Consider the following 27,003-nt stretch of genomic DNA (forward strand, 5'->3'; position numbering starts at 1 on the left):
TTTGTTTCAATGTATAAATAAATCATTTTAAACCAAGTTAGAAGGTTTATCATGTCCAGGATGAATTGACTTGTCTGGGACAACTTGGTCTCATCTATGGATGAGACGAGACGTCGAACTGAGTTTTGAAATCATGATTTCACCAGATTTGCACATGGTGTAAGTGTTTTTATTTTTTATTTTTTATAATTTAATGGATCTTCTACACATTTTTTTTTTTTTTTGACCTTATCTAATTGTTGTTGGAGGGTTTGGATTCTAATATTGAGATCCAATGAAAACTCAATCCAATTAGAGTTTGTTTGATGTTTTATCAGACCAAAATGCTGAACTCGACAATATAATATGTCGAACTCAACTCCAAAATGTGTAATCTCGACAATAAAAATGATGAACTTGACGATACAAAGCAATGAACTCGACAATATAAAAGTTATTTAGATTTTTTTCGACCTTGACACAAGATGATCTTCTCGAATTACCCAAAATGTATATGTTATTGTTACGAAAAGGAACACTTGAATTAAACATTACAACGAAATCTTCAAAAAAAATTAGAATCCTAATTTTGTTTGTCATTTTTTTCTTGTTACAAATAGTCTGAAAAAAAATATCTATAAATTCAAAATTAGGGGTACATCATACTTCATTCATTATTAATTATAAAAATATCATGGGAAATGATTGCAATAGACGTTGAAAACTTTAAGCATTTGAAGAAGATGAGAAAATGGTAGTTTGGATACTCTAAAAACAATTATAAAGAGAGATGATGTTGAGGACCCATTTAGATTTACAAAGTCTATTAAATGGACCGTTGACATTCCATTCAAAAGTTAAGGGATTATTTAGAAAGAAAACCCCCATAGGTCTATTAAGTAATTTTTTTTTTTTCCTTATCTTTTTTCTCTTTGACTTGCACCATGAGAATTATCTAACCTCAGACAACTACCAAACATAAGGTTGAGATAAGTGTCTATTTTATTATGCATGAGAAATAGATAGAAAAATGGATTTCCTTGAAAATGTGTTTATTTTCCCTAGATTTAATTTTATGCCCAAGGTGATTTCCATCATAAGAAGACACTAGATTCCCATCCCACACTATTGAAAAATAATTTTCCCACCTTGTGATGCAGATATGGTGAAACAACGAATCAATAAAGAGAAAGCGAACAAATAAATCATACAAAACACACAAAGATTTACGTGATTCAACAATGATGTCTACGTCCATGGATCAAAACCAATCTTCTTCACTAAGAAATCAAAGGAGAACAATACAAGAAAAACACTCACAGTTTTATCTCAAACCCAAGCTCTGAAATCCTTGTACACAACCCTCTCCCTTGCACTCTCAAACATTAGAACTAGAAAACCCCTGTGTTTTACAACCCTAAAGATCTTTATTTATAAAATTAGGAGTTATTAAAACATGTATATCTCCCCATTAATAGAAATTCCCAAAATAGAAAAAAACCCAAAAGAAAATAATACATAATTTCCTTTTTAGTAACCTTGAAAAAGGACCCCCCTCCCAAAAAAATAAAAAAAAAATTAAAAATTAAAAATAGAATACAATACATTTTCACTATAATCTCCACATTGACTTGAATTCCATTACTTTGGGGGAAAATCACAAGTGTTTCACACAACAAACTTTACATTACCTATGTTCAGAATAGAACTCTACCTCAACCTGACTCAATTACCTGTCTGTTAACCTCGCAAACAATCATTGGCCTTTAAAATCACCAATTAAACACTCATCAAATTATCTTGGTCCACCTCAACTTGATCACACGACCAATGCATATGTGTAGATGCCCCGAGTCAACTACCTAATCAACTTCTAAGAGTGGCATCGACTCGTCCTCTTGAACTGTAGAAACCACTTTACGATCATTTGAAACTTGAAAACACAAATTTGTCTCTGCGCCATCTGTGACAGTGAGTCTTCCTAGACCCGTTTCCAACCTTTCGTCGAGGCCTTAAAAATATCATGTATCATTATGTTTCCTACTAGATGATACAATTCACAACATTTTTCTCTCCTTATTAAGACATTGACATGTGATTTTCATAACTCCACCTCTAATTGAATACTTACAACTCATGGAGTTCAACTTACCAAGTGATATTAGATTCTTCCGCATTTTAGGACAAGAGTCACATCACCCAAAGGATGTACCATTATATCAAATATGTTGATTTTTACCGTACCAACTCTCGTGACATCACAAACTAATCCACACCCAAGAAAATCACACATGTCTTCCTTTTCTTTTTGGAAAGTGTCAAAATATTCCTTTTTGAAGCATATATGGATGGTACAACCTAAATCTAATATCTACTCATCATTAGAAAAATTGTGCATACCTTTATGGATTGTGAGAACATCTCTGTAGTCATTATCAATTTCTACTACAACAATTGCACTACGGTAATTATCCCTACTTTCTTTTTGTTTATTTTTCGCACGAGCCAGACAATCTCATTTTTATATATCTATATTCCTTACAGTATCAGTAATGTATGTTGCCCTTCCCTTTCATTTTGGATTTATTCCTACTATTTTCATATTCTCTATTCGAAGTTCTTCGTTGTTGATTCCGTTCATGAACAATCAACTTTTGAGCATTATGTTCAAAATGGGGCCTTCTTCAAATATCGTTTGATAGGAGTGTTGCATGCTTTGACATCTTCCAGTTTCACTGTATTTTCCCTATATAAAAGCATAATCACCAATTTTTCGCAAGGATCTAAAAGTGAGATGAGAAGCATAAAGAGCTTTGTCTTTATTTTCCAACTTAACATCAACTTTGTGGAGTTGATCCAAGATCTAATTGAACACATTCATGTGCTCCAAAGAGATTCACATCTTCTATCATCTTCAATGCATACAATTGCCTTTTTAGAAATAACTTTTGGGTCAAGCAGTCACCCATATAAAGATTTTCCAACTTCTTCGATAATTCTAGTATCAATTATTTCTCCATAACGTTAAACAAAACGTTATCTACAAAACAAATTCAAATAATATTAATTGTTATTACCTTGATTTTTTCTCAATCTGCATCTGTCATATTCTCTGGTTTATCAGACTTTCCTTTCAATGCCCTAACCAAGCCTTGTTGAACTAGGATGTCCTTCATCCTTCTTTGCCATATATTGAAACTGCCATTCTTAATGGAATCTCCTGACCTCTAACTCTGTGTTTGAACTCTTTACTGCAATTTGTGCGAACTTGTTGGCTCTGATACCAAATTGTAAAAAATAATAAAACAATAAATAGAACAAATAAATCATATGAATACACAAGGATTTACGTCGTTCAACAATGATTCCTACATCCATGGAAAAGAACCAATCTTCATTACTAAGAAATCAAATGAGAACAATACAAGAAAAACACCCAAGGTTTTATACCAAACCCAAACCTTAGAAAAAGAAAACCCTTGTGTTTTATAGTCCTAGAGATCTCTATTTATAAAATTGAGAATTGCTAAAATATGTATATCTCCCCATAAATAGAAAAAAAAAACCCTAATTCTCTTTTTAGTAGCCCTCGAAGGGAAACCCCCCAAAAATATACTACAAGATATTTTCACAAGAGATACTCTCTCCTAAAAATAAAATCCATTATTCTAAAACTTAAAAAATCGACTTGACTCAAACATCCATCGAGTTGAGCCAAGTAAAAAAATTCACATATAGACTCTAATGAATTAAAAAATGTGTATTATTTTTGCAAATATTTTAAAATTTTATTTATAATTTTTAAAAATAAATAAAATATTTATTTATTTATTTTTTTTGTTTTATCTACAAAGAACATTATACACAATTGAATAATTCAGTCGAATTCTTAACTTTTTGCTTTTCTTGCTAGGCAAGCAAGTTGGTTAGTTGTCAACGTGAAAGTCGGTTCAATAAGTTTGAAGTTAGCTTTTTTGGGATCAACTCTCCACACACCTTTTTACCAACTTAGCCAAGTAGGCACCTTCTTTAGTTCTTAACTTGATTAGTCGCATTCTCAATTTAATATAACCAAGTAGACTTTTTGACTAGATGAGTTGGCTCAACATGTTGGTTTCAACGCATGTTGGAACCGATTTACCTCAAAATTCAATGTAGACAAGTTGACTTGTTCGAGTTTGAAATTCACTTAATGACTTTTAAAATTGTAATAAAACCAATTCTTATTTTGATATTTTTGGGTGTGCAATGAAATGATGAATTCGTTTTTGCATTGTATTCATTTTGGAAAGAAACTAGTATTCCCTTGAAAACTAATTCCTTGCAATTAATACTATAAATTAGTAATAATAAATTGTAGAAGGATATGTAGAATACTCCCTTATGCTTTTTGGGGGTCATTGTAGCTTTGATCAATCAGATTGGAATAATCACGAGGTTTCAAGTGACCTGGACCACTTTCTCATTTAGAGTAATTTAGAATTTCTCTTCCATATTTTGACCAATATATGAGATTCCCTATGTTTTAAAACTAATGATCTGTGTGTGTTGACCCCAATCTTCTATAATAGATTAATGAAAAACGACTTACAAGACTCCCTCATCTTCAACCTGTATCAAACATATATGTAATTTTTATTCCCAGGAACATTCATCTTTAGCTTCCTTAGTAAATTTTTGTTTTCTTCACCTCAACTTTAAAAATTCTATTAAAGGGTTTACTAAAAGTTAAAGTGGATTGAAGATGAGATTAAATGGATTAAAATAATTTACCCATAAAAGTTATCTATGTAATAAAATACAATGATCAACCCTCCAATCAATTATAGTTTTGTGGGAATAAACGTCTCTTCTTATTATAGTGGAGTGAGGTCCACACTACCAATTTTTTCTCCTCTTTTATTCAATTTTATTGTCTTTCCTCTTCTCCTCTCTCCTAACATCCCTTAATTTCACTATTCTTACTCTTTTACCACTTTAACCCTAAAGAGGATGTCGTGTGGGTTAACTCTAATAAAGTTTGAAGATGACTGATTTTGGGAAAAAAATTTAGGGTTTTTGACTAGAGGTTGAAGATGAGGATATTTTAGTCAGTTAAATTTATCTAGAACTGAAGACCAAGGTCAAGGGAGGTGTGTTATCAATTTGAAAACCTAGGGTTACCTCAAATATTCACCAAAATGTGGGGGGGTATATCAAAATCTCTAAATAGACTTTTTAAGCCCATTCTTTAATCTTTATCCAAACATCCCTCTACCTTCTGCACTTCAGTTCTACGTTTTCTACCTCCATTTTAAATTTACTTTCTCCAATAAAAATCTCTCTCTCTCTCAATCTGCTATTAGGGTTTTGTTGGGTTTCTGCGTTCTTCTTCTGCAACATTCCTTTATTATCTTCTAGGTTTTCGATTCCTTTGTGTTATTGAGATCTTCTCTAGACTTTTTTACTTCCTTCTCCGCTTCACACCTATCATCTCCTTTGAAGATTTGTGATTCCGCCCTACTCGTTCTCCTAAAATTTTGGTTCAAAATTTCGAAGTTGGGGTTCTTCTTCTGTTTGATTCTTCTTTTGAAAGCCTATTAACACCTATAGATCTCAGAATCAATGGTAGAAACAATAGACAGAGCTGAACACAACGAGGAGAAGCAATAAAACCCTAACAAATTCCCCGATGCTTACAGATAAAAATTCTCAAGAAATTCTCGGCCCCAGAGGTTTGATAAAGCGTGATGAATTCGTAAGAATTATAATTCAGTGCCTTTATTCTTTAGGTTACAACAAATCTGCTGCACTTTTGGAATCTGAATCTAATATTTCTTTCAAATCTTCTGAATTCGAATTAATCGAGTCCCAAATCCTAAGCGGGAATTGGGATAAATGTATCGATACCCTTAATGCAATAGAATATTTGGATGAGGAACCTCGTGGTTCGGCTTTGTTCGTCGTGTTTAAACAGTGTATTTTGGAGTTTTTGAATCGTGGGGATGATTCTTCGGCTTTGGCAATCCTACGAAAACAAATTTCTTCATTTGGTGTAGATAGAGAGAAAGTTCACAAGTTGACATCTTGTATTGTTTCTTCTGAGGAGATTGGATTGGGTAAATTAGATGATGGTTTAATTGATGATTTAAGACATAGATTGTTGATCGAGTTAGAAAGGTTGCTTCCTCCACCAATTACGGTGCCTGAGAGAAGGTTAGAACATCTAGTTGAGATGGCTGTTACTTATCAGAGGGATTCTTGTATTTATCACAACTTGCAGGATACAATTTCACTCTATGAAGACCATCATTGTGGTCGCGATCAGATTCCTACTGAGACTGTGCAGGTAAGATGGATTTGTTTTTTCCTTTCCGTAAAAATATGCTCCCCTGCGCGTTTGCACGCACGTGAAAATTTCAATTGTATAGGCAGCAAAAAGATACAAACACTCAGGAGGGAAAAGTTAAATTGTATAGATAGCAAAAAGGTACAAACACACAGGAGGTTGAGATCAAGAAGACCTTTTTATAGCAACGAGAAGAGATTGAGAACCAAAGAAAGAAAAAGATATTAAGAAGGAGAAATATAGACAAAGAATGTTTGGAATGTAGGGATTTGACTTTCACTGAAAATATTGTAATATGTACTCTTTATTGATTCGTGTTTCTTGAAGCCTGAAGGTCTTTAGGATGTTTACTTTTTATGGGTAGCTTACCAACAAATTAATGAATTTAAAATCCACTGCTATATTCTTGGATGCCATAATGAATCTTGGGAAACTTTGTAGTGCTATCTGATTTATTTTCACTAAAGAAATTTCGTTGTTGAGCTTAAGTTTTAATTTTGGGTTGACAGAATTATTCATGCATGATAAATTGCTACATAGAAAGAAAGTCTAATTTCACAACACCTTGTCTTTTATCTCAATTCTATGCAAATGTAACATTCAAGCCTAACCGAAAATCAACTACTTGGTAGTCCTATCTGTTTTCTTACATTCTTACATTTTTAGACTAAGTGCCTTTTGTTCTCCAAAGTAGTAGTTTAGCCATTTATGTGGTTAGAGTCTTGCACATGGATAGTGATGCATTACATCTTTCTTCACGCCTTCTAGCTCTCTCTTTTTTTTTTTTTTTTTTTGATAAGTATAAAATATTATAAATGAAGAAAAGAAGAGGGGGAGGCTGAGATAGCCCCCAAACAACACGACAAGAGAACCAGCAAAAAGAAAAAAAGAAAATAAAATTACATGGCTGGGAGCTAATCACAAATGGTATCCCAATTAAACAAGAAATCTTGGAAGCACACTCCCTCAAAAGCTTTGTTCACCTTTGATCAAAGGAACAGAAGGCCAATAATTTCTAAAATCACTGTGTAGGGCGAGTTCTCCTTGCTATGAAATACCCTGTTGTTGCGCTCTTTCCAAAGACTTTAAGCAATGGCCGATGGAAGGATAGCCCAAAGATTCCTCTTTCTAGAAGAGAAAATATTGAAACTCCACCCCTCTAAAAGATAAAAAAAAGATAAAGGAAGAACCCAATCCACCTGAAAACGGGATAAAAAGAACATTCAAATAACACGGGAGAAAAAACAATGTATAAGAATATGATTAACAGACTCCCCATCCCTCGAACAAAGTAAACAAAAATTTGGAGTGACCCACCCCCGTCTGATCAAATTATCCAATGTAAGAATTCTACCCAAAGAGGCAAGTCATACAAAGAAATACACCTTAGAAAGAATAAGAGCGGACCGAATTACAGATGGAGAGAAAGAAACCTCATTTGACGGAAGCAAACAGTTATAGAAAGACTTGACATAAAACTTCTTATTATTTTGTTCCTCTTTAACCTTATGTTTGGCACACAATATGAAACTCATACATCCAGGGCTGGCTCGATACTCATTGAGGCCTAAGGCGAAACCGCAAAATGAGGCCTTTCTGATATTTAAGATATTAAATAATGATAATAATAATAATAATTATTAATTTAATATATATATTTTTACTAAAATTATTCTTTTATTTTTATGAGTAAGAGATTTTACTAAAAATTATTAATTTATTATAACCACAATATTTATATGTGGATTAAAAACAATGACATGTAAAAAGAAGGGTCAAGTAAAATATTTTAATTAATTTAAATATAAAATTTATCTGTGTAAGAATGTCCTCTTTGTCGTTCGATGCCCCAAATAAAAACAATCTTTTGGTAGATAGATCTTCAATTGTTTATAAAAAATTATAAATCATGAGAAAGAAAAAGAGTGATTTGAGAGAGATTAAGATTAAGAGATGCGAGGTGAAAACTTGTGAGAGGGGATGATGTTAAAGGGTTTTTGTAATGGTTATTATTTTTTAATCTATTTTTAAAATTTTAATTCAAAAGGCTTTCAAAGAGTTTTTGACCTTTTTTTACCTTGAATTTTTTAGATAAGGTTGTTTTCAAATTTTTGGAAACTAACCATTCTTTTGAGAAACATCCAATGTCTTACTTACACCTCCAAACTTTATTTTCCTACCAAAAAGGCCCTCAATTTTTTTTTTCTACCAAAGAATACCCTTATTTCCCTTTTAACTTTATGGGAAGAGATTGCATGAGAGATAAAAATTAAAGAGTATTTTTTTTTTTTTGAGAAACTAAAGATTTGTTGGAATCTTGGGAGATTTTTTCTACTATTTTTTTTTTAAACTTTCACAATATATATATTTTTTTGGAAACTAAGAATTTATTAGATTCTTAGGAGATCTAATCTAATATTTTTAGGAACCCCCTTAATTTCAATGTGTGGGGTTTCAATTTTTTTTTTTGTGGAAGAATATCCGCTGTTGCAATGTGTAGGAGAGATAAAAATTGAAGATTTTTTTTTTTTTTTGGAAACTAATAATTTGTTAGAATCTTGGGTGAATATATATATATATATATATATATATATATATATTATATATATATATATATATATATATATATATATATATATATTTGGAAAACCCCCAATTCCAATGGGTTCAATAAATTTTTTTTGAAAATTCCGTTTGATTTATTAATTTTTTTTAATCAACTTAATAATCGGCAATTTTTTTTGGGGGGCCTTCTCTTGTCGTGGGGACTTAGTCGGTTGCTTAAATGGCCTTATGCTTGGGCCGGCCTTGCATACATCTAGGTGTCATGTATATGTTTCTCTTGATTTTCCTTCCATCTCTGGACTATATGCTTTTATGCATATTATCTACATGTTACATTTATTACATTTTCTTTGTCTCGTCTTAGTGTTCAAACTGTACTCTGTAATAGGTTTTGTTGGTGGAACATGGATACATTGATATGCGAAAATTTGGGTTACCTTTGTTTTATTAGATGCTTCATTTCAATGCCTAGAAAAATTGAAGTGTTTTCCTCCGTCTTTATTGTAGGAGCGTCTGAGGGGGAAAAGTTTTGCTATTAATGTAATTTCTTGTATGAAAGTCCCATAAAAATTTGTGTTTGTTCAAAATTACCTAGTTTGTAAATGCTAAAAGTGAATAAAACTTGTTATCATCGATTCATTGTAATATGCTCCTTATCCCAATTTTTGGAATGAGCAACATGGATCCTATTTAATGTCATAGTACATGATCTCATAGGAGCTAAGGGTTGAATTCAATTTAAGAATAAGGATTGATGGGGAATCAGTGGGTCATATCTTAATCCATTGTCCTTTTTTCCTGTACCATTTGGACATCCTTCCTGTCTAGATTCCAGATGGATTGGGTATTTCCGCATTCTTTCTTTTCCCTTTTGGAAGGGTGGACTTACAATATGTTTCATCGTAGAAAGAGATACCTTTGGGCAATCCTTCCTTTTATAGTGGCTTGGGGACTTTGGAAGGAGAGGAATAATAGGGTTTTCCAAAGCAAGGAGAGTTCGTACCAAGCAGTGATTTTGGAGATTTTGGGCCTTCTTTACTTTTGGTCCAAGCTTAGTAGGGATTTTGAGGGAGTTACATTTCAGAATTTTGTTTTCAGGTGGAACTCTACTTGTGATACTTAGCTTTGTTGCTTTTTCTTTTTATTTTTGTTCTTTGTTTTCTTCTTGTTTGGGGGCCATCTCAGCTCCCTTTTTCTCTCTTTCCTATTAATGAAATTATTACACTTACCAAAAAAATAAGGATTGGAAATGACATTGTGGGGATAACTTCTTTGGTCCTTAATTTTGGTTATGGAGCTTATACTTTAGTCATTGAATAAAAGGAGATAATGTCTTTGATCAGGTAGGAGTGGTAATTTTTATTTCGATTAGCATTGATAAGGGGCTTAACGCTTGGTGAATCATCTTTTAAGAACAAGGAAGGGTATGGTGGCCTCATACTTTCCTTCTCTAATATGTTGAAATCTGCAAATTTTAAGATTCTTCCTATTTCGGTCCCTTTGGATTTGGTTGTTTCTTTGTTTTCTTTTTCTACTGAATGTTTCCTTCTTCTTAAGTGAACAAACGAGGTACTTTACACAACTACCTAGCTCGTCTGTTGTATCTTTTCCAAAAGGTCTAATTTGGAGGAAAAAAAATGGCTCAGGGGCATTTGTAAGATGTTTTTATGGGACTAGCAGATGCCAAGTTCCTCTATCACAGGTAGATTTTGAGTCTGTGTCCATCCTATCTCCTAGCTCGTACCAGTGATTTGAGAGTACCTGGTTATCCTGTGGAGGAGGAGTTGTTGCAGCAAGACTCCTATTGTTTGGTGAAGGGCAGGTAGGGGAGGTGGGAAAAGAAGTGGATATTAGTTTATTTTTCGATGGTTCAAAGGGAGAGGAATTGGTCCTAGATATGGTGGATTGGCTACCAAAACCTATCATAGATACAAGTCTTTTGATGTGGCTCCAGAGATAACTGAATGGAGAAACATGACTGGTTTAGACAACCCCAAATCTTTGAGATAAGGCTTTGATTTACTTGTTAACTAATATTAAGGCTTTATAGTAAATTTTCTTGTTAGTTTAAGCATTTTTAAAGCATTTATGTTAATTTTCCATTGGTTTTCTTTGTATTTCCTAAAATATTTTTGCATATCCATATGTTCTATACATCCATCCGATCCCGTTTCATATACATCCTTGAGAGATCACTATTGACTTTTTGAACCTTTCTGAAAAGCAGTAACATGGTTGTGATGTTTACATAATAAAAATTGAAATTTAATTTTGTAAGTACTTTTTTTTTTTGTCGATAAAGATAATTTTATTGAGAAGGAAAAGAAAACAAGGGGGTCGAGGGGACCAACCCAAAATCAACAAGAGAAACAAAGCAAAAAAAGAGAAAAAGAGAAAAAAAAGAAAACCCCGAACAACAATGACTCCGGCGACAAAGTACATACCCTATTCTATCTAACAATAAAATTTTCAAAGAAAACCCCTTTGAATTCCTTGTAAAGTTTGCTCCAAGTGAACGTGAATGCCCAAATCAATAAAACTAAATCTTCAATCTTAGAATTTTTCCTGTAAAAAATGCGACTGTTACGATCTTTCCAGATACCTCAACAAAGATTGCAAACTGTGCCAAGTACCAAAGAATCCGCTTCGAAGATGAAAAGAAGCCACAAATCCAATACTGGCTGAACCGAACGAGGAAAACATTCCACTAAACCAAATAGAGATAAGAAATGTGACTAAATCTGATGAGCAACCCGGCAATGAAGGAATAAGTGATCCGAAGTTTCTGCACTAGATCTACATATACAACACTGATTCGGAGAAATGAATTCTCTTCTAAGTACTTAGACATAGTTGTGATGCTTATATAATGAAAATTGAAATTTAATTTTTTATAATGTACATGACTCCATATTTTTTGTTTTTGTTTTGTTCAAGACAAATATTTCATATTTGTTTTACTATTGAATCAGCACGATATGTGCAACATCTTGTTTAATATTTCTCACCATTGCAGATTTTAAATCACCATGGGAATGAAGTTTGGTTTGTACAGTTTTCAAATAATGGGGAATACTTAGCATCATCATCAAGTGACTGCACGGCCATCATATGGAAGGTATGTACAGATTTGATATCTTGGTAGTATGAGTTCAAAGGATTAACCTACTTGGTTTGCTCTTTTCCTTTTAATCAGCTTAAAACTAATTTACTGAAAGAAGGAAACAATAGATGAAATAAAGTAAAGGGTCCTCAGGCAGCTCAAGAACTGAAGGAATCTTTGCCCTCTTCCCCCACCCCACCCCACCAACCAATTCCACAAATAGGAATCTAATCTGCGGTCAAGTCAGTAATGCAGTATATGAGGAGCTTTCAGTAGCTGAAGACATAGGTTGCATAACACATACCTTAGCCAGAGGAGGATGAATTGTGACTTGTGGATCTGATGACTTGATGGTGCCCCTTTGACCCATATCTGAAGGTTAACCTAGCTTAAAATTTTGAGTCCAATTAGAATGGTCTCAGCTTTCACCATAATGGCATTTTCCTGCTAAATCCTATGATAACTTCCAAAATATGTTGGTTGTTATGAGAGCCCATCCAAGCTATGGTGGGTTTTAGTTTTTCCTTCTTCTGTCAAGTTAATTTGATTCTACCAATCAAATGGTTACATGTGACTATTTTTCGTTCTGAAGATTTTTCTACCAATCACACTCAAAATCTTGAATTAATCACAGAAAATTATTGGAGTCCAATAGCACTTCCATGTAGGTCTTTTGAGCTAAAGATTCTGTAAGAAATCCAGAAGCTAAGTTTACTGGAATTTTTTCCTTCTAACTGTAGTTCTATTGAGAATATGAAATATTGGAGTGATACTTAACTATTAACTCTATCCTCGGTAGCTCCTACTTGCAAACATCTGTATACATTTATAATTTCCTACAAAATTTGGTCAATTCACTATCCATCTGGCTAAATTTTCAATGAACAATATATACTTTCCCTAAAATCATAGTATAGAAGTTGTATTATTTCCTTGAACTTATGTTAATATTTTCAAATTTGCGGAAACCGAACTACTTTAACCATTGGAAACCCATCGAACAAAATTGTTTCTTCACAAATAAATTCCTACATGCATCAAATGCTAGCAAATATGATGTATTATACACATGGTGGCTATTTAAGCATTTTTGTTTTAGTTAGTTGAAAATGTTAGTAATTTATTAAATAAAAATTTAAGAAGAAAGAGAGGCAGATAGAGATGCATGATTAGTATATTGTGAGTATAGATGGAATCATGCAATTATGCAAATGCTCCTGAACGGCAAGATTAGAGTACTAGAGAGGGTGAGAAAGGTGTTTGATTTTTATGAGGGAGAGCGTAGCTGCTAATCAGGTGTCGGGTTATGGGAGAAATTAAGGTCTACATATTTACTTGGGTTTGTATTTTGCTGTTATGCACTTAAAGATAACATAGTTATGATACATTTTGTTTGGGCTGTTCCCTTGGTAAAAAATTTGATTACTTGAAGTAGAGTTGTGAACACAAATTTTTTGTGTAAAGCTATCGGGAAACACGTTAATCTCTCATATTTTATTAGGATTTATTGGATACTTCCTTGGTCGGTTCTAGACCTCGTTCGGGGTTGGCATTTCTATGCTAGTTGGAAAGAATTGGGAGGGTTTTTTTGAGGCAAAGAGAATGTCTTTCCAAAATCATCCGTAGTCATTTTCTAAGGCAAGGACAATGTCTTTCCCAAAATCTCTGTAGTTTTTTTTTTTTGATTAGTCAATCTCTGTAGTTTCTGATGAATGGCTTCAAAGATCTGTGTTTCTGATTATAGTTTTTGGATTATACCCTCAGGTATCTGAAGAAGGTACTCTGTCCTTGAAACACACTTTGCGCAGCCACCAAAATCCCGTTTCCTTTGTATCATGGAGTCCTGACGATACAATGTTGCTCACATGCGGAAATGGGGAAGTCCTCAAGCTTTGGGATGTGGAGACGGGCACATGCAAGCACACATTCGGTGACAATAGCCCCATTGTCAGCTCATGTGCTTGGTTCCCCGATTCAAAGAGGCTAGTCTGTGGCAGCTCCAACCCCCAGAAATGCATCTACATGTGGGACCTTGATGGAAATGAGCTGGAAGCATGGAGAGGGGTACGGGTGCCCAAGGTTTCAGACCTCGCTGTCACACCAGATGGGGAACACTTGATTAGTGTTTGTTCTGATAAATACATCCGAATATACAATTTCCATACGAAAACTGAGCGGGTCATCAAGGAGGAGCATGCAATCACATCAATTTCTGTTTCAAGGGATAGTGAGTTTCTGATCATCAATCTCAACAGCCAGGAGATTCATATGTGGGATGTTGGTGGGAAATTGGAAAAGCCATTGCAGTATACAGGCCACAAGCAAGGGAAGTATGTGATCCGGTCCTGCTTCGGTGGGTTGAATTGCATGTTCATCGCCAGTGGTAGCGAGAATTCAGAGGTTTGTTTCTAGTGCTGAATCTTTGTTTCTTTTCTTTTAGCTAATCTTTAAAACAATTTTTTTTGCTCATAACTTATAAAGGAAGGAATTAGTAGGCAATATTTGAATTCGAGATCTTCTCAACCTTAGTTTTGTGTATCAAGCATAGTGATAAAGTTGGGGTTCAGGAATAATTCAACAAGGAGAAAAATTAGGAAAAACCAGCAAAAGTTGTCAAAAATCAGGAATATTAATAATATAAGATATATTATTGTATATTACTAATAATGAAAAATTGCAAGATTTCATATAATAAAAATGTGTTTTTCATATTTAAATGTAATTTAAAAAAAAAATTCATATTGAACTTTAAACATTTCATAAATTGTATTTTTCGAAGTCCAAGCATGGGTCCAGCCCATTGACACTCCTATTAATCTGTTCTAACCAGAACTAGAGTTTAATATGTTCTATGTATTTTCTTCTGGTTTGTTTCATGGGGTTTGTATCCATTAAATATTTTATTTTATTTTTAGCATTTATTTGCTACTCTATCTATAAATTAGCTGATTACCATGAATGGTGTTACATAAAGAAATTCATATTCAAACGTTTAGACCATTGGGTGTCGTTTCAATTGGACCCTCTTGTCTCCCTCTTGTCTCATTGGCACATCAAACAATACACTTCAAAACCTCATGAAAATCCCATCTTATTTTTGTGAGATTGTAATATGAGTAAAGAAAAGGAATGTGAAAAGAAAAATCAACTCTGTCTCGATATCTATTATTTTACTATAGATTTTTTCTCATCAACTCCTAAAAGACATTATATTGAGTTTCTCTCCTGATATTTATCTATTTTACGTACCACTAATTCCTCAAATAGATTTTATTGTATTAGTAATGTTCTTTTAGATCCTCATTGGGTTTCTAGTATTTCCCGCTTAAATATATCCTTTCATTTCTCTTACATTTTCCTTTGTCTAACATCTTGTAAAATTTTTAGGTATTTTTTTCCCGTTTTGATGAGTGCTCAAAAAGGGGAAAAGGTTTAAAGGATGTTGAGGTGCACACCAAACATATTAAGAAAATAAAAATAAAAATAAAGGGACAAGAATTGCAAGGCTACATGTCGTCTTTGCCAACAACCTCCCACCTAAAAATATAGTCTTGGACAAATAGTGATGTGCTTGATCTTGGGTTTGAATCTTGCTTTTTTTTTTGTTTTTGTTTTTTTTTTTTTTGGATGGGTAAAGGGTTTAGTGATTTGTAAGGTGAAGTTGGGTTCAAGGGGTTTAGAACCCAGGATGTTACACACGTCTTACCAACTTAGCACTTCTTCGGGTTGAATCCTACACAACACAATGCACATATATTGCTTGCAAGCATTTCGTTCTTTGCATTGTTTATATGCATTTGTAATGGGTATAATGACTGTTCAGGTCTACATCTGGAATCGGCAAAATTGCACACCGATTGAGGTTTTGTCTGGCCATTCAATGACTGTCAACTGTGTAAGTTGGAACCCAACAAGACACCAGATGTTGGCATCAGCAAGTGACGATCAGACCATCCGGATATGGGGACGAAGCAGAAAAATGAAGGAAGCCTAAGAAAGTCTTGTTAACGGAACATAATTGATCCCACTGGTTGTGCAGACCTATCAGTCACACAGACATTGTAACAGAGTCAATTTAGGTATTGTTTTAGCATGTTTTTCCTCATTACTTATTATTTCATGCTTTTGTAAATATGATTTTACCCCTTTCTGTAAATCCTTATTCTGCTATTGGCCTTTTTCGAGTGTGCCATCTCTTCTGAGATGTTTTGATAGGGTAACTTATTTCTATATATGTCCTTTTTGACAAGCATTCTTACTTTATTATAGCAATTTTTCTGTTTATGACATCAGACTGGAGATATGTTTCATAATATAGAGTTAAATGGAAAACTAGGATTTATATTGCTAATTGCAGTACTTGTGATAAGGTGTAGATGAGACATTTTCCATGCGTGGGTATTGAGTATTATTTTTTCTGTTATAAGCTGGATTAAATAGATTTTGAATCATAAAATTTTATTTTATGTAGATTATAGATAGTTAAATTATTAAAATATAATATTTTATATGGAAAACCATCAATTTATCAACACTGATAACTTGGTCGAGTTTTTGGCAATTTATCAATGTGAACACTGAATCTCAAGTTTCAGTTGGCTTCCTTCAAGATCGAGATGACTTGTTTGGAGTCCTCTTTGTTTTGGACCAATTTAAAAACCATGGTATGGAGTGGAATACTCAAGTGGGTTAAGAAAATGATTTTATTTATACCACTTTTTATTTTGTAGGCTGATTTTAGAACAAATATATGCAAGACATGCCCCTTCTGAAATGGGTATTTTAAAAATTTACTAAATCCAAACCCAACCCATTTATAAATAGGAATATCTGACCCAACCTATATATAACCTAAATAATAAAATTTTAATCTTTATTGGAAAACATAAGTTCTGTTTCCATCATCAAAATTAAAATATCATTATTAAAAATAAGTTCAAACAACTGTAAACTAAGTTTAATGGTGAAAAATAACCTTTTTTTGAAAAAAAAGAGAGTCAAGGTTCGTGAAATTGTCCTTGACAACCATGTGGCATCAGATCATGTTTTTTTGGATGCCATAAGGTGATGAGGTAAGAAAATTTCTTAACTCAGTAAGAAAAGTGTTTTTCAATATTATTATATCTTTAAAAAAATTATTGTTTTGGCTAAGCAAGGTGTATTTCATTATCACATGAGACATAATAGTCTTACCTGGTAAGATCTTAAATCTTACTCATTTGATCAATATTAAGAATCAAACACTACATATCTTTAGATTTTAATGAAAAAATGGAGTAAAAAAATATAAATATAAATATAAATATAAATAAATAACTTATTAAGAAAATTATTATTTTTTTTCCAAACTAAAACTTAACCATTTATTAATTTAAAAACATCTTTTATATTTTATTGAATTTGATAATAAAAAAAAAATGTATTATGAAAAAGTTTTAGGAAATTCTAAAAAAAAAAAGAGTAAATTGAAAATTCTTATATCACTGTTGATATATTTAAAATTACATGTTAATGACAAAATAAATAAACGTGTTTAAACGGGTTAGACGGGTTGATGATTATAACCCAAACCTAACTCATTTAATAATCGTGTTAGACAGATTGACATTATCATGACACATACCCACTAACTTCGTGTCGGGTTTGTGGGTAATGTTGAGATTGCCACCCCTAATTGAGATGCTCCCAACATTTTCAGAAAAGGGCTTGAATACCCTTGTGCTTTTCCAGTAAAAGTCCTTAGAAATTATTTTTTTCCCCTAAAAAATAGTTTTTGGTCTTCATTCTTTGCATCATTTTAATTACTCAAAGCTGATGGATGTTTTGGTAAAAAAAAAAAAAAAATCAAAAGATGTCCTCAGGAGGTCTTTGTCAAGAGGTTGAAGTCGAGGGTATTTCTATCATTCTACCTCTCTCCCCCATAGATGAAATCGATCAAGGGGGTCAGGGATATCTCAAAAGAGTAGTGCTGTAGTGACCTCAAGCTGGAACACCTCATATCACTTCTTGAGGTGAAAGTGGATAGAACCATATATGCTTTTCAATAAAAATCATAAATGCATTTTCACCCCAATAAAAATCATAAATGCATTTTCACTTGTCGATGAAAAGCATCTATGATTTTCATACACTTTCACATCAAGAAGTACAATATGAGATTCCAGCCCGAGGTCAGTTCAACATTAATTAATCTCAAAATTTTCAGCAAAATCTTGAGTGGGGTCCCTAAATTAGTCTAAATAGTTAAGTACGGAATAATGTCGGGGGCATGGTTTTAGAATTAGTTTTGATGTCTCGTCTCATCCATGAATGAGACTGAGTTGTCTTGGACAAGATATCCGATTTATTTGAGTCATCTTGGAGTACAAGCTATGCCAATAATAATGAGTGCAACCTCGTTCTAGTTTTCGAATGTATTCATATTCAGTACTTTTTTTCTTAAAATGACAAATGATCAAATACTTGAAAAAACAATCAATTTTTTTTTCTTCACCTCTCTAACACCACATTCCTTAACCCCACCCCATTCTTCACTAGCAAAACCCCGCAAATTCAATTCGACCATTGTATGCTTTCATCACTTCAGGGATTGTTTCATGGTATTTGATAACAAATTCATCCAAGAATTTCTTCTCAGTGAAGTTCATCATCGTAGTGACCATCAATTTCCTCATTATAAGCCCCTTTGAATTCAATATCTCCAAAACTGCACACCTTGGTTCAATCCTCCCCTCCAAACTATGTGTAAGAACATTTGGGTGCAAAGAGATATCCACTGGTTTTCATTTCAGTTTCTCTGTGAAAAATTCAACCACTCTCCGTTTCTCTGTGAACGCTGAAAGAATATCATCCTTAGAAAAACCCAAGCTCTGATAAACCTAAAATTTCTCTTCCCAACTCGATTTACTCGACGCAGCCAGCACTCGAACTGCATGAACAAACATTAGGCTTGACCAATCGAAATCCAATTTCTTAACCATCTCAATGATTTCTTTAAACCGATCGGTTTTATGCATCAGTGTCATAGGCTGGGTCACTAACAACTTTGAAATTGAGCATTTTGAAACACCTTGATCTCTCAATATCGAGATATTGGGCCTGAGTTCCTTGTTCAAATTGTGGAAACCCCAAGCTGTTCTTCTGAAGGCGGTGATAATGTCGTCGTTGGTGCTAAGGAAGCTCTTAATGAAATTCAAAGAAAGAATGATTCGGTTTTGCAAGCTTCTGGTTAAGAGTGTTGGACAAAAAATTAGGAGTTTGGGAAGGTTGGGGCCTGAAAAGCCTAAAATTAAGGAGAAACTCGACTTTGGGTTTAAGGGTTTTGGTGGGATCTGATGAGAGTAAAGATGGGCGCTTGGAGATGAGTTGTATGATCTGGGTTTTGGTGAATCCATGGTTTTGGAAGAAAGTGCGGCCTGAGTCTGCTTTCTCTGTGGAGGACAAATGGATCTGCTTGGATGCAGAGAGAGCTGTTTTTGGAGGAAACCCAAATGAGTTTATGAGGTAATCTACAGTTATTGATGATGGGTTCTTGGATTCAGAGATGTTTGAGATGGATCTGAGATGTGGGTTTTGACATTGAAGAAGAACATCAACAACACAGACATTATTAACATGATGTATTGTTGTTTGTTCCCTAATTCTGATGTGGTGTATTAGATTTTTCTGTAAAATACGAAACATTGAAACGAAAAAAAAAAAGTTGAGAAATTCGAGTAGAACTTACGAATTTGGAGGAATTGAGACTCCCAAATTTCTTGGGTTTCTGAGATAAAAGCAAAGAAATGGAATTTCTTTGCTTTTCCGCCATTTATTTATGATTTAACGCCTGCAAGATGCAAACATCAGTTTTTTTACTGTAACAAATCCCAAATTTACGTATAGACCCTGAGGTTTTAATAATTCCCCTAAAACCTTTCTTTCTAAACTTAGTTACAGGTTCTACAATAATCAAAGAAAAACATTTTCCTTAATTATTTTGAATTTTTTTTTCAAAGCTCAGAGAATTTTGTCCCCTAGAAAGAATATATTTTTAAATAATAAAAATAAAGTTAAGGTAGGAGATGCCTTATTTAAATTTTAAGATTTTATCTCCTTCAACCTTAGATCTCAATAAAAAGATAGGACTTTTGAAAAAGTAGAATGATGAAATTTTCACTAGAAAAATCAATAATTTTAAGTAGAAAAACCAAGGGGGGATTTATAAAAAAAGACTTGAATATAATGGATCGAAGACCAAATAGAATAGGTTAAAGGCAATTTACCCTATTTTGAAGATTATCCATTTTTTGAGAGATCATTCAAGGGATTCTGACTAGAAGTTCAAAGAAGGTTATTTAGTAATATTATATTTCTCTCGCTCATAATCTTTGCCAAGGGTATCTCTAATATTGATGAAAACAAATGTCCAAATCACCCAAAAAATAATTATAATATTTACATAACAATTTCAATTTTATTAAAAATTATTCACTTTCTTTGTAGATAAAAAAAAAAAAATGAAGAATAAGTATATTGACATCTGCGAAGATCGTCTATACCATTAATGTGGTGAAACCTATATGAAAAACCAAAAAATCATGTTTGTGCTATTTCTACAGTTTTATTTAATAAAAGAGAGGATAATAAAGGAGTTGTGTCATAATCAACTTTTTAATGAAACCAACTCTCTTTCTCAATCATCCTTACCATACAATTGAAAGGAAGTACCATACAATTGAAAGAAAGACAAAGAAAAACAAAAGCTTGATGTCTCTTTCTCAATCATACTTAGCATAAAATTGAAGAAAAACAAAGTTCGATGCCATCTTAGACATTAAAGTTGCATTATTTGTCTTTATTTTGGATTAAATTGCAAGAGGAATTGGAAAGACCTTCTTTGAGCTTCCAAATGATCATACAAAATAAAAATAAAATCTCACTTCACCTTTCTATGACATCTTATCCCTTGCCACATTTGCTCTTATAGATGGACTTGAAAGGGGATCTCTACTTGTAGATCAAAAGTTGCATTTTTCACCCCAACCTAAAAAAGTAACTATTTTGTCTTTTTAAATTTTGAAACCCCTTATCTTAACCTTACTAGTAACAGCTCACAAGAGGATCGAAGAATCTGTCTGATCTTCATCCACCACTTCATTATTTTTTTACTCTCTTCATGTTGCTGTCAATCTCAATTGCAAGAATCTTCTCTCCATGCATACAAACTGCAATATAGAGGAAGAAAATGATGATAGAGTGCGATTTTTTTTCCTTGCAAGGGATAACGTAGAAAAATGGTTGTGTCAACGTCCATCTTAGGCTTTGGATGAACAAAAAAAGAAGAAAATTATGAGTGCAATCATCTTAAACTGTGCAAAACTGACTCAAAAAAGGAAAAAACTCAAATTCACTCAATTGACACGAAATACGCATACAATCATAGGTTCTATGCACATTTTGTGTCAATTGAGTGTATTTGAGTGTCTTTTTCTTTGAGCCAGTTTAATATTTTATTCATTTTTTCTTTCTTTCTAGTGATAACGAAGAAAAATGGTGACATCACAGTCAATCAAGAAATAGAAGAAGATAGTGATTAGTACAATCTCTTTTTGAGTCTAGAGTGTAATCATACAAATGGAGTGCAAAAATGATTTTCTAAGTAATCAAAAGCACTTAGTAACAAAATTTCTTTCTTAAAATGACAAATGATCATACACTCAAAACAAAAAACAAAAAATAAAAAATAAAAAATAAAAATTTTTCCTTCCACCTCTAAACAACACATTAACCCCAACCCACTCTCCGCTCTCCAAACCCTGTAAATTCATATCCACCATTGTATGCTTTCATCACTTCAGGGATTGTTTCATGGTACTTCGTAACAAATTCATCCAAGAATTCCTTCTCAGTGAAATTCATCAATGTGGTGACCATCAATTTCCTCCTTATCATCCCCTTCGAATTCAAAATCTCCAAAACTGTGCACCTCGGAATAATCCTCTTTTCCAAACTATGTGTAAGCACATTTGGGTGCAAAGAGATATCCACAGGTTTCCATTTCAGTTTCTCGATAAAAAATTCAACAACTCTGCGTATCTTCTTATTTGATGTAATCATGCACAACGGTTGCCTCTTGAATGCTGAAAGAATCTCATCCTCAGAAAAACCCAAGCTCCGATAAACCTCAAATTTATCTTCCCAACTCGATTTACTCATCCCGCCCACCACTCGAACTGCATGAATAAACATTAGACTTGACGAATCGAACCCCAATTTCTTAACCACCTCGACAACTTCTTTATACCGATCAGTTTTATGCATCAGTGTCCTAGGATGGATCATTAACAATTTCGAAATTGAGCATTCTGGCAAACCTTGATCTCGCAAGATCGCGATATTGGGTCCGATTACCGTGTCAAAATTGTAGAAACCCCAAATTGATCGCTTGAAGGCGGTGAGGATGTCATCGTTAGTGCTAAGGAAGCTCTTAAGGAAATTCAAAGAAGGAATGATTTGGTTCTGCAAGCTCCTGGTTAAGAGTGTTGGATCAAAAATTAGAAGGTTGGGAAGGTTGGGGCCTGAAAAGCCTAAATTAAGGAGAAATTCGACTTTTGGTTTAAAGGTTTTGGTGGGATCTGATAAGAGTAGGGATGGGCGCTTCGAGATGATTTTTGTGATCTGGGTTTTGGTGAATCCATGGTTTTGGAAAAAAGTGAGGACTGAGTCTGGTTTCTCTGTGGAGGACAAATGGATCTGCTTGGATACAGAGAGAGCTGTTTCTAGAGGAAACCCAAATGAGTTTATGAGGTAATCTACAGTTCTTGATGGTGGGCTTTTAGATTCAGAGATGTTTGAGATGGATTTGAGATATGAGTTTTGACATTGAAGAAGAACAACAACACAGACGTTAGTATCGATTGTTGTTTGTTCTGTAAGTCTGATGTGGTATTGCAGAGTTCTCTGTACAATGCGAAACATTGGAATGAAAAAAACTTACAGAAATTTGAGTAGAGCTTACGAATTTGGAGGAATTCGAGACTCCTAAGTGCTTCCAGCCATTTAACGCTCGCTAGGGTTTCTGGAATTTATTTGCTCTTCCTCGATTTGTTTATGATTAAACACCTGCGCTGCATTATACAAACCTCAGTTTTCAGCTGTGACAAATCTCAAATTTACATATAGACCCCTAAGGTTTAAATAACTATCCTTAAACCTTGCTTTATCGACTTGGTTACAAACACTTTCCTTACTAACTTAGGTGTTGTTTGTTAAACTGAAAAAAAATAAGTGCTGAATAACATTAAGTACTAAAACTTATAAGTGCTGAATTTAAGTGTTGAAAAAGTTGTTTGTTTAGATGCTGAATCATATTTGTTACACATTGCTGAAGCTAGTAAATTATCTTTGTTACCCTTGCAATCATATTATACATTGTTTGCGTATTTCAAATGCCTATTTTTTATCAAACACAATAAAATATTTTATTTCTTATAAATTAAAATACAATTCATTTTTAAATAATAAATAATACTCAAATCTTTAATTTATAAATAATAATTTCTATTTATAAAAATCCACAAATTTCAAATTAAAAATAATAATATCATACAAGTCATTAAAATTTGAAATCAACATTAAAAGAACTTAATTTTGGATGAATAATTTTCAATGGAATTGAAGGATGTGTAATTATAAAAATACCCTATGAATCAATAAGGGCAACCCACATCATAGCCATTTTTTTTTTGTTTTATATGAGTTAAAGTTTTTGGAATGAGCAAATTTTTAGTAAAGATGGTCTATATGATCTAGAGATCATCCTCACAAAAAATCAGTCCATTTTGAAACTTCTAACTCATCAAAAATACTTTTCAAAAAAAAAAAAAAAAAGGACGATTTACAGTTCTTGAACTTGTTTTGATAGGGCTAGAAGTTTCAGGATGTGCTGATTTTTGGTGGGAATGATCTCTTCACTGTAGAGATCATCCTCGTCAAAAAATAATTTATTCCAAAGCTTTTAACTCATATAAAACAAAATAATTTAGCCATGGTGTGGGTTTATTAATTTGCGGGGTGCTTATATACTTATCCATGGGATATAAGAGGTAATATCCTTTTAAGAGTAAGTGCATACTTGTCCATGCTAAAAAAATGAAGGGCATACTTGTCCGTGTCGAAAAAAGTGAAGTGCTTACCGCTTCAACATTTTTTTTCAGCATCAAAATAGTGCTGAATTTTTTTCACTTATTTTCAGTAATAAGCGCTGAAAATATAGAGTAAACAAACGCGTTATTTTGACAAAAAGTGCTAAATTTAATATTTTTCAGCAATAAGTGTTGAAAAATAGCGCAAACAAACACTGCCTTAGTGTGAGTATTTGATAACATTTTCGAAATCTGAATGGAGGTGGTTCACCTTTAAAATTCAAACTTTAGAAGTTTTATTTTCGTTTGTTTCGCTTCAAGTTTCAGATTACAGATTCAAAAGTTTTGAATTAGCAATGGGAGAGACATTGGGTGAAACTTGAAAAGTCTAACTAGTTTCCAGACTTTAGAAGTCTTACAAAACATAGCCTTAGAAAGAGCAACTCCAATTGTGCCATTGAGATCCATACCCAATTTAGTGGTTAAGGGTAGCAAATTATGGATATCCATGACAACGCATTCTAATGTGCTACTCAAATTTGTTATCCATAATTATTTTTATACTTTTGAATCCAAATTATATTTCAAATGTTACTAATTGGCACCCCAATTGTCACTGATCTCAACCCAGAATATTACTTCATGGGGTGACCCAAGAATACTTGGCCGATGGGACATTAATTTTTTGTGGGCACACCAACTGTTATTGATCACAATCATTCACTAATTTTCTTTATTTTTAATTGGGTTGTAAATAAGTAAACATTGGGGGTGCCAAAATCAAGGTTAATAATCATGTATTCATCCCCAACCAACTTGTTTGATGCAAAACACACACACACACACACACACACTTGTTGAAGTGCGATTGTTGTTAAGGGAGGTGTGATTGTTATGGCTAAAGCATTAATGGAGGTGTTTTTGTGGCTAGGGTTTTTAACATAGCAAGGATCTCCTTCAATGGTAAGAAACCTACCCCTAAAATCTACTCCAATTGTCTGATTTTGATTCTCTCCAAAAAATGGGGAAGGTGAGAGGAGTGACAGAGTTACAATTGTGAGATTCGAAAGACCCAAAATCTGATGATTCGTGCATTGGACCTGGAATTTTTGTGTTCCACAACCTGAATTGATAGTTATGAGGGTATCGATCGGCCGAGAGGTCGTGCGTTGGAGTTGCTTTAAAATAAAGGTCCTTGAGGCCAGATGGATTACCACATTCGCTATCCAGTACCACAACCCTCTAGATTTCATAGAAAACTTGGATTGAAAGAAAATTTATTTTTTTTCTTTTTTGGGTCTTAATCCATAATTTTGAAAATGGGTGGCTATTGACATCCTCCGAACTCCGAAATTTAAAATTAAAATTCAATTGTGAAAAATAATTTTTTTTTTTCCTTTACAAAGTATATAATTTTTTTTTTTCCACCTTGCGACATGGATCATGTTTTTGGATGCCACAATGATGAGCACAAATGACGTTCTTACTTCAAATGACAAATTATTGTACATTAAAAAACATCAAAATTTCCCCTTCACCTGTCTACACCACCTTAACCCCACCTCATTCTTTGCTCTCCAAACCCTGTAAATTCAATTCCACCTTTGTATGCTTTCACCACTTCAGGGATTGTTTCATGGTACTTTATAACAAATTCATCCAAGAATTTCTTCTCAGGGAAGTTCAACATTGAAGTGACCATTAATTTCCTCCTTATCATCTCCTTGGAATACAAAATCTCCAAAACCGCACACCTCGGAACAATCCTCTTCTCAAAACTATGCGTAAGAACATTTGGGCGCAAAGAGATATCCAGTGGTTTCCATTTCAGTTTCTCCATGAAAAATTCAATCACTCTCCATATCTTCTCCTTCGATACGACCATGCACAATGGTTGCTTCTTGAATGCTGAAAGAATCTCATCCTCAGACAAACCAAAACTCTGATAAACCTCAAATTTCTCTTCCCAACAAAATTTACTCATTCCACTCAGCACTTTAACTGCACGAACAAACATTGGACTTGACGAATCGAAGCCCAATATCTTAACCACCTTGACGATTTCTTTAAACCGTTCGGTTTTAAGCATCAGTGTTGTAGGCTGAGACATGAACAATTTTGAAATTGAGCATTCTGAAACACCTTGATCTTGCAATATTGAGATATTGGGCACGAGTGTCTTGTCTAAATTGTAGAAACCCCAATGTGTTCTCTTGAAGCAGGCGAGAATGTTGTCATTGGTGCCAATGAGGCTCTTAAGGAAATTGAAATTAGGGGTGATTTGGTTCTGCAAACTCCTGGTTAAGAGTGATGATCATAAGCTAGGAGTTTGACAAGGTTTTGGCCTGAAAAGCCTAAATCATGAAAAAATTCGATTTTGGGTTTAAAGTTCTTGACGGGATCGAACATGAGTAACGATGGGCGCTTGGAGATGAGTTGTGTTATCTGGGTTTTCGTGAATCCATGATCTTGGAAGAAAGTGAGGAGTGAGTCTAGTTTGTCTATGGAGGACAAATGGATCTTCTTGGATGCAGAGAGAGCTGTTTCTGGAGGAAACCCACATGTGTTTATGAGATAATCTACAGTAATTAATGGTGGGTTTTTGGATTCAGAGATGTTTGAGATGGATTTGAGATGTGGGTTTTGAAATTGAGGAAGAACAACACAGACATTAACATGAATTGTTGTTAGTTCTCTGGTACTGATATGGTACTGTAGATTTCTTCAAAAAGTACGCAACATTATTTACACAAAATAAGGGGAAAAAAATCTACGAAATTTGTATAAAACTTTCGAATTTGGAGGAATTTGACATTCACAGGTGCTTTCAGGGGGTCAATCGTTGAAAACACAGGAATATCTCTAATATTGATTAAAACATATTGGGGGTATGTCTAAATCAC

At 33.5% G+C, this 27,003-nt stretch overlaps 2 protein-coding genes across 2 annotated transcripts; one reads left to right on the top strand and one right to left on the bottom strand.

Moving 5' to 3' along the window:
- Positions 1-5,243: 5,243 nt before the first annotated feature.
- LOC147402008 (transducin family protein / WD-40 repeat family protein) lies at positions 5,244-16,950 on the top strand. The gene is made up of 4 exons (XM_086443513.1): positions 5,244-6,307; positions 11,889-11,990; positions 13,740-14,375; positions 15,799-16,950. The coding sequence occupies exons 1-4, from the start codon at positions 5,651-5,653 to the stop codon at positions 15,967-15,969; spliced, it is 1,566 nt and encodes a 521-aa protein (XP_086299639.1). The 5' UTR covers positions 5,244-5,650; the 3' UTR covers positions 15,970-16,950.
- A 4,790-nt stretch (positions 16,951-21,740) lies between these two features.
- On the bottom strand, positions 21,741-22,277 carry LOC147402009 (uncharacterized). The gene has a single exon (XM_086444469.1). It carries the CDS (start codon positions 22,275-22,277, stop codon positions 21,741-21,743), a length of 537 nt encoding a protein of 178 aa, XP_086300595.1.
- Between the last annotated feature and the right edge of the window lie 4,726 nt (positions 22,278-27,003).

Source organism: Akebia trifoliata, chromosome 5 (assembly GCF_017979445.1).
Source record: "Akebia trifoliata isolate Shusen 1 chromosome 5, ASM1797944v1, whole genome shotgun sequence".
Classification (NCBI taxonomy): Eukaryota; Viridiplantae; Streptophyta; class Magnoliopsida; order Ranunculales; family Lardizabalaceae; genus Akebia; species Akebia trifoliata.